A 16,583-nucleotide genomic window follows, 5' to 3' on the forward strand; every position below is an offset into this window, starting at 1 on the left:
ACTTGTGGATGACGTCAAAAACCCGATTTTCAAAGGGTGATATCTCGGTTGATATTGAATGTAGAAAGTTGCGGTTTAGACAGATCATAACATTTTTAGCTAATCTACTAGAATCAAGCATCAAAACACAATTCTGTGACCAGCAAAACTGACCCATTCAGTTGAATTGCAATTTTTTACTATGTAATGGAGATGTTGCATGAGTGAGGGATATGCAACTTGACTGCTGTTTCTTATGTAAAAGTTTGCGAGAAACACGATAGTGCCACTGGTTTTCTCTGAAATCATCTCCCAAGCGCAAAAAAGCTCTCAAAGTGAGACCAAAATGGAGGGGATATCCCGCCCTACCCTGAGAGTTCACCTCTTTATCAAAACAAACTCTCCATGCATAGATAGGGAGCAAATACATTAGCAGGGTTGCCGTGTTTTCAGTTTCGGAGTCCCCAAATGAAGTGGCAGCCCTGTCAATGTATTTGCTCCCTATATTCGCATGGAGAGTTTGTCCTGATGTAGAGGTGGACTCTCAGGGTAGGGCGGGATATCCCTTCCATTTTGGCCTCACTTTGAAAGCTTTTTTTGCGCTTGGGAGTTGATTTCAGAGAAAACCAGAGGCACCATCGTGTTTCTCGCGAACTTTTACATGAGAAACAACAGTCAAATTGCAAATCCCTCACACATGCAACATCTCCATTGCTACTTCTTGCAATCTGTGCTTCTTGGGTCGTTTTACAGCCAGCGCCAAATGTTGACGCCAACACCCAGGCTTTAAATGCCATCATGGGCCACCATGACCCGTGCGCAAATACAACGGCGGAGCAACGGAGAAACCCGGATAGTGAGGCGAACGTGGCTTGCAAGCATGCGTTGAACGCCTTCAACGGGCGTCCAGACGACCGGCGAAGCTACTGCCGCTCGGCCTTCGAGCCCAAGTGTCGGGTCGTCGATGAATATCCCCAATGCACCATCAAGAAGCTCAGACCGCGTATCAACTTTTTCTGCTATATCGTAGCCCGAGCGCACACGATCGTCCCGCTCTACAATTGCGTACTTTGGTCTGGAACCGCCGCGTAGTATGCAATGGAAATCGATGGAGTAGAGCACTTTTCTAGGGCGAATATGGACAACTCGAAAATTTGGAGGTTAGGTTCGATCAGGTCATGTACAGTCTAGGGCGAACATAGACAACTCGAAAATTTGGAGATTAGGTTTGATCAGGTCATGTAGCTCTTGGGCAGAGACAAGAGACCCTCCACTGGTCTCTTGGCGACAGGTGGAAGCTTTTACTTTCGGGGATTCAACAGTTCCTTATGGACAATGATAAGGGAGGAACTGTCATCACCCTAATTTCGGCATTTGACCTACCTACAGGGTGGATGAGGAGCTTCGGGTGACGTCATGAACCAAACAAGTTCCCCAAACTTCGGCCATTTTCGGCTTGTTTGCAAAACGAAACTGCCAACACGTTTTTAACCATCAACCATGTAGGTAAGTCAACAGTAGAATGCTGAAGTCCCGAAAGTAAAAGCTTCCACTATGGCCGAGATAATAGTGAAGGGTCTCTAGTCTCTGCTTTTGGGGCCCAAAGGGCTGCCAACCTATGAACTCGAATTATCCAGTGGTACTAATTTTCATAATTCTTACCACCCGTCGTTTCATAATTGATCAAAAATCATAAAAGCACGTATAGGACTTTGATTTCGCATAAATATTCTCAGTTTCAAAGTCTTAATCCTTAAAGCAGTGGCGTAGGAAGGGGGGGCCAGGGGGGGCCTGCCCCCCCCCAAAATTGGAAATAGTATCATCTGGCCCCCCCCAGAAATTCTGGATGGTGCAAAAACACCATCTTTAACGGTAAGTCTCTGTCGCCGTGGCCCGTGAGAGGATGCCTATCTTCCGAATTGAAGGAGAAAGCTATGTAAAATGTTTCCCAAAGTTTCCCGCAGAGCGAACAATTTCAAAGTATTTTAACCTTAAAATGCATAAAACTGGGTGAATTTTATGCAGAAATTGAAGGAAGATTAACGCCACAAGTGCCTCGAGATGCGCTCAAATAGAGTTAAAATTTCAAAAATTTTCCGGGGGAGGCCCCCCGGACCCCCCGCTGACCTGGGGGGTATTCCATACCCCCCAGACCCCCCGGTGGTGGGGGGCCAGGCCCCCCCCAGCAAAATGGCCTAGCTACGCCTATGCCTTAAAGACGCTTGTTCACAATGCGCTGTCGGCTGTATTGATTAGTCTTTCAAATGCATAGGTCGGCAGCGGCACTTTTCTAGTGATTTTCGTTTTACACGTTGTCGCCCTTTTGAGCCCTAAGAGCTACATAAATCGAGCTATCCATAATCTCCCTATAAAGGTACTCTATCGTAGAGTACCTTCATGATGGTACCTACTCTACGATGAAGTGCCTTTTTTAAAACAAATATTGTAATTTTTATGGGGATAATTTTTACGTAATTATTATGCAGGAGATGAATTGCTCTCACTATGCTTACACGGGAAAAACAACTTAGCGCGCTGAGCCCTAACACTTTAGGCAAAATAGCGCCAACTACCGACTGTAGGGCTTGACCCTAAAGCTGTAGGGGAGGGCTCACCGGCTCAGCCCTACTGCCTTTTGTGCACTTTTACCTGAAGTGTTGGAGCTCAGCGCTGAGTTGTTCTTCCAAAAGTAGTGCTTTCCAAGTCCCTTCTTCTTTTTTTGTTGTAGTCATAACGTTACTTTGGCAGTATCAAATTGCTCCCTGTTTCTTCTTCTGCTCCATCTTCTCCTTTTTCTTCTCTCTCCTCTCCTCCTTCTGCCTTCTCTTTCTCTTTTTCCTTCGTCTTCTCCTTTTCTTTCTCCTTCTCCCGCCTCTTCTCCTTCTCATTCTCTTTTTCTTCTCTTCCTTCTCCTTCTCCTCCTCCTCCTCCTTCTCCTCCTCTTTCTCCTCCTCCATCTTCTCCTCCGTCTTCTTCTTTTTCTCCTCCTTCTTCTCCTTCTATTTGTTCTCTTCCTCCTCCTCTTTCTCCTTCTTCTTCTCCCTTCTCTTCTGCTGCTGCTTCTTCTTCTTCTTCTGCTTCTTTACGCATAAGCCCTGTTAGTCCAACCATCACCCACTAGGTACGCATAAGTAGTTCGGTACAGATGGATCTATTGCGTTAGCCATGTTATATTTGTACCAGAATCGAAATAATTGTATTTTCACTGCAAAAGTAACATTGTGTGTATCTACGACTAGAGAAGTAGGAGGAATCTGGAATACAGGAGCACTGTAGCAGTAACAATGATTTCTTCCTTGTGCATCATTCCTGATCTTCTTTGTACTTATTGTTGCATAACAGATAAATATATATTGAGCATATTGAGAAAGTTTTGCCTTTTGATTTCATTGATACCAAAACTTATTTTATTTATCTTGATATATCTCACTTATTGACTAATCACAGTTCCCCAGCCTGTGACTTTATCAGATAATATATTTTTATACATTTATTTTTTTCTGTTTTTCCATTCAATTTTCACCGTTGTCGTTCATTTGGTTCCCAGGAGCGTTTAATGGGAAGTCAGCTGACTTTTTATATGGAATTTATACGAAAAAACTTCGCTTTACGAGCACGAATAGCAGATGATCACATTTGTGTTAGGAAATTCAAACCCTCAACGCACGGGGAAGAAATCGATGTGAATAAAATTAAAGATTGAAAACAAACTTATGTTTCAGCAAATAAAATTGTTATACACCGAACACTGTAATACACCAAATCTCATGAAAAGTAGTTTGCGTTCATAATTTGATATACGCTCAACTCATTAATGACTTTAAAAAAATCGAAACCTCAGTTAAAAGTGGGTTTTCGGGGAACCGCAAAACACCACATTTCTATGTCAGAAAACCAACTTATCGTCCTCTATAAGTCTGAGACCCCCTACCTCCACCCTCTCAAACCCTTTTTTTAACTAAAATTCCATTAGTAGTAATGCCTTTAACGAATTAAGCGTATCAAATTTCGGGTGCATACCAATTTTGATGAGATTCGGTGCTTTACCATTGCCCAAAAAGCAGAAAAAACGGTTTCTTTCCCAGAACTTAGGGAAAGGAGTGTAGCCCCCTTAAAAAGTACTTCTGAAGAAAAATTTACGAATGAATACGTCTTATATTGACCTATAGAACGCGCTCCTGCAGTCTGACTGTTTAACCTTGGATCACCCTGTATGGATGGATGTATAATTTTGACCCTTATAACACGCCACTAAAGTCTGGCTGTTTAAGCCTGGATCACCTTGTATAGATGGATGTAGTCTAATTTTGACCTTCATCACGTCGTGCACGACGTCATGTCCAGGCAGTTAGTGCGGTAGGGACATGCGCAAAGAATGTCGGAGAATGGGTTGCCCAAACAAGTTTTGGATTGGGCACCACCTGAGAAAAGGCGACGGGGACATCCCATGAAGGGATTGCGGCAGGGCGTTGACGAAGAGATGTTGCGTTATCAGTTGCCAGATAACCAGTGGCGCATGCAGGATAAGGTTCTGGGGGGTATGGAATACCCTCCAGGAGCAGTGGGGGTCCGGAAGGCCTCCCCCGGAAAATTTTCAGGATTTCAACCGCGTAAAACTCCACTTTTTAAAAATTTCAGTCATGAAAAATGATCAGAAGCTCTCCACTAATTTCCCCCGAAAAGACCTTAAAAAAGTGGAAAACCGTTTACACAAGACCAAATGGAATGTTTTGTTTTAAGTATGAGATGGAAAAAATCCACTAATTTCCTGAAGAAAAAATGAAATAGGTAGACTCTCCAACTCTTTACATTCAAAAATGTTGATCAAATTATTCTGGTGCCAAAGTAAATTCTGTCGATTCTTTCTTAAAATGAAATGATTATTGCCCGATTTTTCTACTTTTCCCTTGATTTCTCTTATTTGGATTGCATTTTGCAAAAAGGAACCAAGAGCATTCCAATGTTGCTAAGATTGTGCAACTTCTTTTACCTTGCAAATGTAAAATGATCTTCTAAACAAATTTTATCTTTCCTCCCAATAAACTATAACTTCAAGACGAAAATAACCTTTGTACATTTAATTTTTTTCATGATTTCGTTAATTTTTTGCGAAGATTGTTAGTTGCACAATCCTAGCAACATTAAAATGCTCCTTGTTCCTTTTTGCAAAATGCAATCCATTTTTCTCTGTCTTCTTTTGGGGCTCTGGGGGGCGGTCCCCCCCCCCCCCCCCCGTAAATACGTCACTGCAGATAATCTCTGGGAAGATAGACACGTGATTGTGGGTGTCACATAACGCCTTAGCGCGTTGTAGGAGCGACTTTTTACGCATTTATCACCCTGTACACGGAAAAAAACCTCGTGCGTGGGACCCGAAGTTTAGGTCATATGGATCTCTGAAGTTTTCAGATTGAGCATCTGAACACTTAAGGTCTAGCTGTCGAGATTCGGATCACACATCTGAAACTTCAGTTCTTACATCTGAAGTACTTCAGATGTGAGAACCGAAGTTTTTTTGGATGTGAGAACCGAAGTTCTTCGGATGTGAAAACCGAAGTACTTCAGACGTAAGAACTGAAGTTTCAGATGTGTGATCCGAACCTCGACAGCTAGACCTTAAGTGTTCGGATGCTCAATCCAAAAACTTCAGAGATCCATATGACCTAAACTTCGGGTCCCACGCACGAAGTTTTTTTCTCCGTGTGTAATACTCAGGCACTCTAGGAGAGACAAGAGACCCTCCACTCGTATCTCGGCTATTGTGGAAGCTTTTACTTTTGGGACTTCAGTATTCTACTGTTGACTTACCTACATGCTTGATGTTTAACAACGTGTTGGCAGTTTCGTTTTGCAAACAAGTCGAAAAAGGCCGAAGTTTGTGAAACTTGTTTGGCTCATGACGTCACCCGAAGCTCATCATCGACCATGTAGGGAGGTCAACACTCGAAATCAGGGTGATGACTGATGCTCCCTAATAATTGTCCATAAGGAACTGTTGAATCCCTGAAAGTAAAATCTTCCACCTGTCGCTAGGGGGCCAGTAGAGGGTCTCTTCGTCGTTTTCCTCACGAAGAAACGTAACTAAATTTCAATGTTGCCAAATTTCCCTTCGTAAATTGCATTTTAACCAGGAAAATCTTCGGCATTTCTAACTGAAAATTTCATTGATTTTTCTTCCGATTTCATGCGAAAATCAGAAAAATTTGGATAAAAATTGCACACTTACATTTGTGTGAAATAAATTAATCGTTGGAGTCAATTTGGCAACCTTGGATTGGAGTGACGTTCCTTCGTGCGGGAGACGACGTCTTGTCTCTGCACTCTAGTCTGAGGTGAGTCCTGGACAAAGACATAAAGACGGAGCGCTAAAAGCAAAAAATGAAGCTTCTTTTCAATCACCTCTACTATTGGCTGTAGGATTGGCGGCGAAATCGGGACAAGTTTGAAATTCAAATGTAGGGCGGGAACTAAATAAAATTGCGGAAACAAAGTATTTTAGGTTGATTTTTGCCCAAATTCACTTACACACTCATATTTGTATAACTTTAGGTTAGTTTTGGTCCGTCGTCGACCGATTAATTTCATTTGGGAGTAACTGTCATCTACGACTGTAACGGCCTGTTTGAACCGGCAGAACCACCATGAGCAGAAGAAAAACTAACTTTATCTGATATTACTGCCTGTTACCGAGCAAAAGTAAATGTATTATAGTAGGACGCAGTCCTAACTTTCTTAATATATTCGTTTTAGGCATTTAAAATACGTTTCGAAGAAGAAATGTGGAAAAATCAAGAGGACAAGTTCAAATCAAATTTCCGTTTGCCGCCATGGATTCCCGCGCTCATTTACACACTCACACAAGCACCCAGCGCCAAACCAGGCTTCACTTTTTCCCCGTGCTTTTAGATACGAGCACTCCGTCTTTATGTGTTTGGTCCTGGATGATTCTAACGCGAACGCATGTTTCTTGGTGTTGCAGACGCGGCGTGTCCAAGCTGCGAGATCTCGGGAACGCTGTTCAGCTTCACGTTCTGGCTGGGCTACTTGAACAGCTGCCTGAACCCATTCATCTACGCCTGCTCCTCCCGGGAGCTCCGCCGCGCCTTCCTCGACATCCTCCGCTGCCGCTGCCGCCCCTGCCCCTGCGCCCGCGACCACAAGGCCCCGCCAACCCTCACCTACTCCAGCTAGTCCACCGCCCCACCCACCACCACCCTCACCCTCCACCCGCTCAGGAGCCACCGGCCAAGCTGGGCCTTCGACCAAGAGCCCCTACCCACCCCCCGGTGAATGAACCTTGGGCATGCTCCTTCAATTAAGAGCAACTCTCAATGAGCCAATGGACCACTAGACAAGGCGCGAATTTAACCATTCTGATACATGTTTCTAACCAGAATTTCACGGAGAACATGCCTCTTGCATCTAAAATGGAGATGTTGAATGTGTGAGGAATTTGCGATTCGACTGTTGACTCTTATGTAAAAGTTTGCGAGAAACACGATGATGCCACTGGTTTTCTCTGAAATCAACTCCCAAGCCCAAAAAAAGCTCTCAGGTTGAGGCCAAAATGGAGGGGATATCCCGCGCTATCCTGAGAGTCCACGTCTACATCAAGACAAACTCTCCGTGCAAAGATAGGGAGCAAATACATTGACAGGGCTGCCACCTTATTTGGGGACTCATAAACTGAAATCACGGCAACCCTGTCAATGTATTTGCTCCCTATCTTTGCATGGAGAGTTCGTCTTGATGTAGAGGTGGACCCTCAGGATAGCGTGGGATATCCCCTCCATTTTGGCCTCAATTTGAGAGCTTTTTTTGAGCTTGGGAGTCGATTTCAGAGAAAATCAGTGGCTCCATCGTATTTCTCGCGAACTTTCACATACAAATCAGTAGTCAAATCGCAAATTCCTCACACATGCAAAATCTCCATTGATGAAATCCCGTCTCGTCACGTGTGTCTTAGCGAGTTGGCGCCGGCCATGTCGAATATTAGCATCCTAGTGCGCATGGGTTGGATGGAACGACTCCTCTCGCGAAATGTTCACATGGGTCCCAGCATCGTTTCTGAAGCGGGGAGCTTAAAAAAATCATATTTCTTACGCAGACTGTGAAGTTAGGAGTGTATTTCAGGCTTTCTCGATGCACTCATCGTGATTTTTGCGCCATTTTACACGGCGATAAAAACTTCGTGCGTGAGGCCCGAAGTTGAGGCCATATGGATTTTTGAAGTTTTCGGATTACGCACCCGAAAACTTGAAGTCCAGCTGCTGAAGTTTGGGTCAGACACCTGAGGTACTTTGTATGCACTCGAGTTATTCAGATGTGTGACCCGAACCCTTCGGTATGTACCGAAGTACTTCAGATGTCTAACCCGAACTGCGGCAGCTGGACCTCAAGTTTTCGGATCCGTGATCCGAAAACTTCAGAGATCCATAAGACCTCAACTTCGGGTCCCACGCACGAAGTTTTTTCCTCCGTGTGTAAATACATTGGCTCTTCCTTTTGCTCTAGCTGAAGTTTACAACAGGCACATTGAGACCATGGATATACATATGATAAAATCAAGACAGCTCTTACGGGTTTTTTTGGTGAGAGAGTTAGGTAGGCAACACGGACATATTTTGAGCCATCTGCAGTGACAGAGACCAAGCTCTTGAGGATGCTACATCCTCAGGCTCAACCAAAAATTCGTCCGAGCTTTGCATCGTATATTGGGTGGGAGGAAAAAGTGGTGGTGGTGGTCAGTGGCGGGGCTTGAATCGATGATTATCGATTTTTTCCCATTTGAAACTGTCGTAAGGAATCGATCATTGAGGTGCTCGTTGCGAACACCCTGTTTATCGATGATTTTCTGTAGGTTTAAATGGCAGGTGAATCGATATATCGCAAAGCGCCACTGGTGGTGGTGGCGGTGTTGAATGATTTTTTAACTCTATATGATTAATTTCAAAATATGTAGCGATGGGCCCAGGCAAAAGGACCCCTATGGTGAACACTCTCGTCGTTCAGTAGAACGGGGAAAAAACAATTTAGGGTCATGAATATTGGTTTTTAGTATTCGATGCTGAACGCTTTTTAATATTCTCAAGAATATATAGTGTTTAAATTTCAAACAATAATTTGCCTAATAATCCATGGTATAAGCCTTAGAACTGAATGGACCACTAGACAAGGTACGAATTTAAGCATTCTAATACATGTTACCTGACCAGAATTTCACGTAAAACACGATTCTTACGACGAAAATTACTGAAATCAACTTATAACGAAGATATTAACGTTTTTATTTCACATTGGTTACGAGGAATTTGAACTGCCCGCTTACAAGAAACTCAAAGCTCTACGTGAGTCAAATCGCGCACTACAACGGTTTCAGTAAGCTTCTCAATCGAGCAATGTTCATTTCCCACCCTGTGTTGTTCAAACTATAAGCAATTTGCTAAAGCTGAGCCAAAGGGTCAAGATTGAGGTTGCCAGATTTTTATATCGCAGAGACTGTCATGATAAACGTTTGGCGCGCGATGTGAATCACGCAGAGCATTGAGTTTTCATGAGCGGGTGGTTTGAATTCACGCATCAAGAATCATTGAATATCTTCGTAAGGAGTTGATTGCGGTAATTTTCGTTGTAAGCATCGTGTTTTACGTGAAATTTTGGTTAAGAAACATGTATCAGAATGCTAAAATTCGTACCTTGTCTAGTGGTCCATTGTCTTGACGCAGGTGGATCGAGTCAATTAGAGAGGTCGGACATGATATTTTTGACTAAAACCGCAAATTTTGATGTTAATTTCGTCACATTGTAAATTTTAAGGGGTGGTTCTGTAAGAAAATTTTACGAAAAAGCCAATGAAACCACTTTTTGAACATCAAACTTATGTATCTACGGAGTTATAAGCGTTTAAAGTTTCCAATCTGTGTCCGACCTCTCCCATTGACTCGATCCACTGTGCGCCGGTGGATCGAGTCAATTAGAGAGGTCGAACATGAAATTTTTTACTAAAACTGGAAAATTTGATGTTTAATTCGTCAAATTTCATATTCTAAGAGATGCATATGGAATTAAATTTCACGAGGAAACCAATGGAGCCACTTTTAAAATCTCAAAGTTTTGTATAAATGGAGTTATAAGCGTTTAAAGTTTCCAAATTTTGTCCGACCTCTCCTATTGGCTCGATCCACTGTGCGACGGCCGCCAATAATACAATGGCAAATTTTGACAGCGTTTACTCGAATTCCCCATTTTTCGCCCTTAATCTTGAAATTGCCTTATGACGGTTAATATCGGGAATTGTTTTGGACGCACCGAATGAAGCAGGATTAACCACTCTCAGCGCTAACAACAGCAGCTCTCATTTTTATTTGTGCGAGCCTTATGGGCCCTTTCACCTGGCTTCATCAGAATTTATAAGGTAGGGATGGAGTACCTGTTAGAGTCGGGGATATTTAATTTGACTGTTAATGCCTACTCGAAATTTTTCGAGAAAAATGCAATCGTGTCAGTAGAGCTCTAATGCTCAAAAAAGGACGAATTCAGTCTTGATTCGATTACATGGGCCTAAAACCGGCTTATTACAAATTTCGCGTAACTCGGGTAAAGTTTTTGAACTTAATTGCAAAAGTGCACTTCGATTTTTCTCTCCTACTTCCCAAAAATTGACGTTATTTCCAAAAAAACTTTTGCTGTTCTCAAGAATTATTACCTCTCCACCGTCATAAATAAGGAACGTGGACACTTTGCGCTCTGTTTTCCGAGAAGTGTACGCGGTCTGGTAGTTTTACTATCGATTGAAATGTTCGACTTGATGCGTGCAGGTAGACTCGATTACAACTGCCATGCTAAGTAAAAACGCCGTATGAACCTTCAGACGTTGCCAAATTTCTTCTGATAAAAAACGAATTTTTGAGAAAACTTGTGATTATTTTTCTTCCAATTTTTCAGACAATTTTGTTCGCAATTTCACTTAAAGTTCCTGAGAATTTCAAGAAAAGATATTCATAAATCTCCGTCAAAATAAAAGTTTTATCGGAGAAAATCTGGCAACCCTCGAATGTTCATACGGCGTTCTTCCTTAGCACGGCAGTATATAGAATCGCGGTGATTTTGAATTACGGCCTCAACTTTGGGAGCTTTTTTTCAGCTACGAAGTTGATTTTAGACAAAACTAGAGGCAACTTCATATTTCTCGCAAACTGCCAGAACAGGAGAATTAGATATTTCCATTAAGAACTCCGACTCTTTCGAGAATTCCATCACTGCTTATTTAATTTAAGTTCTAAGACAGCTCAAAAGCCATTTTGACTACGTACCTGATCTAAAAGGGAGTTAACCAGATATTCGTATCGACGCATTGTTTTCTGTACATTATTGTGAAGCAGTCAGTTTTGTTTGAGCATATCAAATGATCGGGGTTCATTCAAAATGTAAATGATTATCATTTTACATCGGATAGCTTCAAGCAAACTGTTGTCAACTAGTTCCATTTTACTTTGTACCACAATTTTGCTGGCGTTGTTTGGTCATTTTAGAAAAGTTATTTCATGCAACTTCCCTCGTCTTTTGCGAGTATATTCTTTTCCGTGTTGCAGCATCTATGATGCAACATGGACGGAACTGGGGACCTACTGTGAAGGCACTAAAAAGGCATCTTATCAAGAAGAGGTGAAGGAAGCACTAAAAAACCCACAACAGGGGATCCTCTAGGCCTTTCTTAGAACATTCTATAAAACTAAAAGGTGTTAGTAGCAGTTTTGAGATGTCGCCCTTCAAAAAATTCTTGGAGATGCACCACCTTGGCGCACACCATGGTTTCTTCCACGTTGGCCTGGACAATCAATGGTGCACAAGTCAATTTCTCGGTGAAACTTATGTGGAAAAAAGCATGGTGTATACTATGCTGCCATTCTAAGGAAGAACGCCGTATGAACATTCAACAGTTGCCAAGTTTCCCCGTCTAAAATATGTATTTTTGAGGAAAATAATGCATATTTTCCCTCGAAATTTTCAGATATTTTATATTAAATTGCCAACAATATTGTCTGGAAAATTTGAAGAATAATATCCACAATTTTCGGAGTACATCTATTTTGTATTAGAGGAAATGTGGCAACGCCTGAAGGCTCATACGGCGTTCTTCCTTAGCACGGCACTAAGGCTGTATGAAACGTCAATCGCGCCATGAATACCTCGAGGGGCGATGATATTGAACGCAGGAACTTGGCGTTTGGGCGGATTTTATTATACTTTTTAAACAATGTCGGCATTTATTTTGTAACATATTATGTACAAATTACTTGTGTAAGATGATGTATCCCTTGAATGTTTTATGTACTTACTGTTGTAAATAAAATTTATTTTTATTCATAGGATTGCGTTTCCTTTCCCCCATCCATCGGCGGATATCAAGCAAATTGGCATCATTGGTTTTCTCCATTTCAACCTGTGGAAATGTATCGATTCTTGGAGGGGCCAGGTGTTCCGACAAGAATCGATTATTTAACATGGATTTAAATGGAGGTAATCTGGTGTTGCCAAATAGCTAGATCCGCCTCTGCCCCCCTCTTTCTTGTATATTATTTTACTCTAATACCCTGTGATGTGAGTCGGTAGCCGAAATAAATGAGACGCTGATGATCACTCAAAGATGTTTAATGTAGCCATTGGGCTGAGAAAATAATAATGTCGCCATTGGGCGTAATGAATTATTTATGTAGCCATTGGGCTTAGAAACTGATAATGTCGCCATTGGGCGTAATGAATTATTTATGTAGCCATTGGGCTGAGAAACTAATAATGTCGCCATTGGGCGTAATGAATTATTAATGTCGCCATTGGGCGTAATGAATTATTAATGTAGCCATTGGGCTGAGAAACTACTAATGTCGCCATTGGGCGTAATGAATTATTAATGTAGCCATTGGCTTAGATACACTTAATGTCGCTATTGGGCGTATTGAGTAACTTATGTTACCACTAATTTACTTGAGATAATTACAATACAAAGGTTAGGGGTGGGAACCCCAGTCATAGGTACTTTTAAATTGGTATTTCATTTGACTAGTTTCATTTTATACATTAATTAAAATCAATATCACAATTAAATAGATTGAACATTGTTCACGAGGCAAATACACAGGAAGAAATGAGTAGTAACTTGCTTTGATACACAGTTTTTTTTCATATTAGTACATCAGGTAGCACTCTAATTATTTCACTTCCTTACAAAGTCATTTCCGAGTTTTTTGGGAATACCTCGTCCACCATGTCTTAATTTTTGATTGAATGGGCTATTCTTATTAATATTTATGACCTCCTTAGGTGTTGAAGTGCTTGGTTCTGTCTCAAATCCCAAAAAATCTTCTTCATCTGTACTTTCTGTCTCCTCATTTGTGACTTTTTCTTTTGGCACATTAGGTTCAATTACAGTGATTTCACTAGAGTCATCTGATGAGACAGAGTTAAGGGAATTTTCAGTTGGATTTTTAATCGGAGGAGCCAGATTGAAAGTTTGAATTGGAGCAACCTGATTAGCAGCATTTATGTTATGTTCATTATCAGTGTTCCCTTGTGGTAAGGCTGGTGGCCAGTCTGTCTGTGGGTGCCCCGTTGCCAGGTCGGGCACACACCCTATTGAGTAAGGCTATGATGCCACATAGCCTTACTGCACCCTGAACAAGAAAAATTCGATCAAATATTCGTCCTTAAAAACTCGAAACGAGAAAGCTGTTATAGCCCAGAAAATTTTCCATTTGGACGATGTAATTCCGCAACCAAGCATCTCCGTCTGTGACGTTGCAGACTTTCTGTCATACTTCATCATTTTTTCAATGAAAAACTACTCAACAGATATCCTCAAAAACTGCTGTGATTTTTCTTCTTCGTGCGAAGGAAATCCTACTAAAACTTCAAGGATTAATGCGATTTGTTCTTTTTTGAAAAAAATAAAATAGAAGCTGAGATTTTTAAACACCGCGGACGAGATACGTGGTCCCGGACTTACACCGTCGATTTCTTTCTTTTGAAAAACAAATAATATTCGATCGGAGTGACGTTTTTAGACTTGAATTACAAACGAGAAAAGGCGAGCAAATCTCTTATTCCTAAGAGTTAAGGTAAAGTAATTTCTAATCTGTTCGTCTTTCGGCGATACAACAGACAACGCCATTGATTTGTCTAGTTGAGAGAGAAACCCAACAAGGAGCGGGCCTTGGAGCGGCGCGGCGCAGAGAGAAATGATGACGAGGACATGAGATGGAAAGGAGAAGCCGTCGGCATGAAACACATATTAGCGCCTACAAGACTCCATGAATACTTCGCGCATTGCGTCAAAAACAGTACGGTCAGCAGCGGTCGGCGTAAAATGCACAGCGCCTACAAGACTGTATGGATACTTCACGCATTGCGCCAAACACAGTGCGGTTGGCGCGGTGGCGGAAATTGAAATCATTGAACCACATTCATGTGTAATCTTTCATAATTTTTTCGTTCTTTTCTTATAAATGAAAAGCCTCGTTCACACAGAGATAGGTTTACGGAACTTAATTTTCGCGCAAAAGTCCGTGGAATTTTGCTAGTGTTGACAGGGCTTTCACAGAAAATAGCCCAACACGAGTAAACACGTCTTATGTACCCCTCCTCCTCCGGCACGTTCACTTGATGGTTTGTATCGATGTTTCAAAACGAATGAGAAGGGGCGGCAAAATACAGGCGGCCCATTTGCGGCAATAAGAAGGTAAATCCGGCTTTGACTTCGAGAGTAGGTACACTAGCTGATCAAAAATTATAAAAGCACGTATAAAACTTTGATCACGCATAAATTTTCTCAGTTTCAAAGTCTTAATCCTTAAAGACGCTTGTTTACGATGCGCTGTCGGCTCTATTGATTAATCTTTCCAATGCATAGGTTGGTAGCGGCACTTCTCTAGTGATTTTCGTTTTTCACCTTGTCGCCCTTTTGGGCCTTAAGAGCTACATAAATCGAGTTGTCTACACTCACCCTATAAAGGTACTCTAATCAGAACGGTTAAATTAAAATAGGGGCCAACGTTCCCTGATTCTCAGGCGTTATGCGTTATTAGCTACTCATGATTTTATATTATAAAATATGATATTGATATTGAAAATATGATTATAAGTTTTCACAGAATATTCTTCAGATATAAAGAGAAGAAAAATAACTTCAATTTTTAAAAAAAAAATGTTCATTAAGTATAGTTCTCCATGCAAAAAATAAGGCATGGCAGGAGGTCTGCAACGCTGAAAACTGAGATAGCCATCTCTGCAGTTTCACCATTGATATGTGTTTGACTATATCAGAGACCAGTACCGTGCAAGGTAGGACTCAATTCTCTGTATAATGTCAAATGGTCATTGGCGGATCCAGCCAATTGTCAACATTTCCGTTTCTCCATTTAAACCTATGGATATGTATCGATTCTTGGAGGAGCCAGGTGCTCCGAAAAGAATCGATTGTTTAGCATAGGTTTAAATGGAGGAATTCCGGTGTTGCCAAATTGCTGGATCCGCCTCTGCGAATGGTTATAGAAATGTACGAGGTCGACCTCCATCCCTTCTTGGTAAGTTAGCTCCCACTTTCCTTGCTTCTTCAAATAAAAACTCAAGATACTTTATTTTTAAGACAATGTTTGTCGTATTATGTTATTCAAGAAAAGGATATGGGAGGAGGAAAAGGATACGAATGGGTCGACGTGGAAACTTAACGTGTTCAAAATTTCAAATCTACGCAGAAAAGAAACCCCGCCTACCTCATGCACGAGCAAATTTTCAAGTTTGATATCGTCTGCATCGGAAATACCATCTAATTTTTCCAAGAGAGTGTAGAGTGTTGGTGCCAATTCTGACGATTTTGTTTGAATTTACTTGACAAGTCAACTGACAATTCGCTCATAGCTTGCTATGAGCGAAATTAATTGTGGACGTACTTGTCAGTTTTTTTCGTGGAATTACCTACAAAAAAGATGATTTTTGTCGTGAAGAACGCATTTGGTTTTACTATATTGCGTGCGTGATTTCTCCACAGACGATTTTTAGGTTCTTTCGAAGTGCAGCTTCCCGGCAAAAAAGGAGGGGGGGGGGGGGGGGGACGCAAGGTGGCATGGAACGTAAGAAAGGAATGAAAGACTGGAAATTTCAGTGAAATATTTCATGAAATTTCACGAGGCTGTGAAATATTTCGTATTTTTCAGGGGCTAGAGTATGCAACCCGCACTCAAACACTCAAAAATAGAAGAAAGTCACAATTTTTACATTTTGCGAAACATGAAAAGGAACTGGTATTTTTCAATATCTTTCATATATTTCATGAAAATTCATGAAATATTTCACGTGAAATTTCAAAGATTTTATTTTTCATGATATCTTGCCAACCGGGGGGGGGGGGGGGGGGGGGGGGGGTAATTTTTTGCCTAGGTAGGTTTTCTAATCCGAGTGTCAACGTTGGCGAGGAAAAGAACATTGGTTCACAGTGGCTAAATATTCAGCTAAGCGATCAACGTCAAGAAGAGAAAGCCAAACGAATCCCCAGATTTTGATGGAAAACACTGAGAAAACACTCCCCAGTATCGTACAGAATGGATTTGGGC

General features: G+C 41.6%; 1 protein-coding gene across 3 annotated transcripts in view; it reads left to right on the forward strand.

The window, feature by feature from the left end:
• Window positions 1-12,347, forward strand: part of LOC109033396 (alpha-1A adrenergic receptor) — a 232,187-nt gene extending 219,840 nt beyond the window's left edge. For 2 of the 3 annotated variants that reach the window (XM_072305495.1, XM_019045990.2), the window contains one exon: window positions 6,959-12,347. In XM_072305495.1, the coding sequence (XP_072161596.1) occupies window positions 6,959-7,170 (212 nt within the window). In that variant the 3' untranslated portion in view covers window positions 7,171-12,347. Of the gene's footprint in view, window positions 1-732; window positions 867-6,958 lie in introns of those variants that run through there. The other variant, XM_072305496.1, reaches the window with a different exon arrangement.
• The last annotated feature ends 4,236 nt before the right edge of the window (window positions 12,348-16,583 follow it).

The sequence above is a fragment of the Bemisia tabaci genome, chromosome 10, assembly GCF_918797505.1.
Source record: "Bemisia tabaci chromosome 10, PGI_BMITA_v3".
NCBI classification, from domain to species: Eukaryota; Metazoa; Arthropoda; class Insecta; order Hemiptera; family Aleyrodidae; genus Bemisia; species Bemisia tabaci.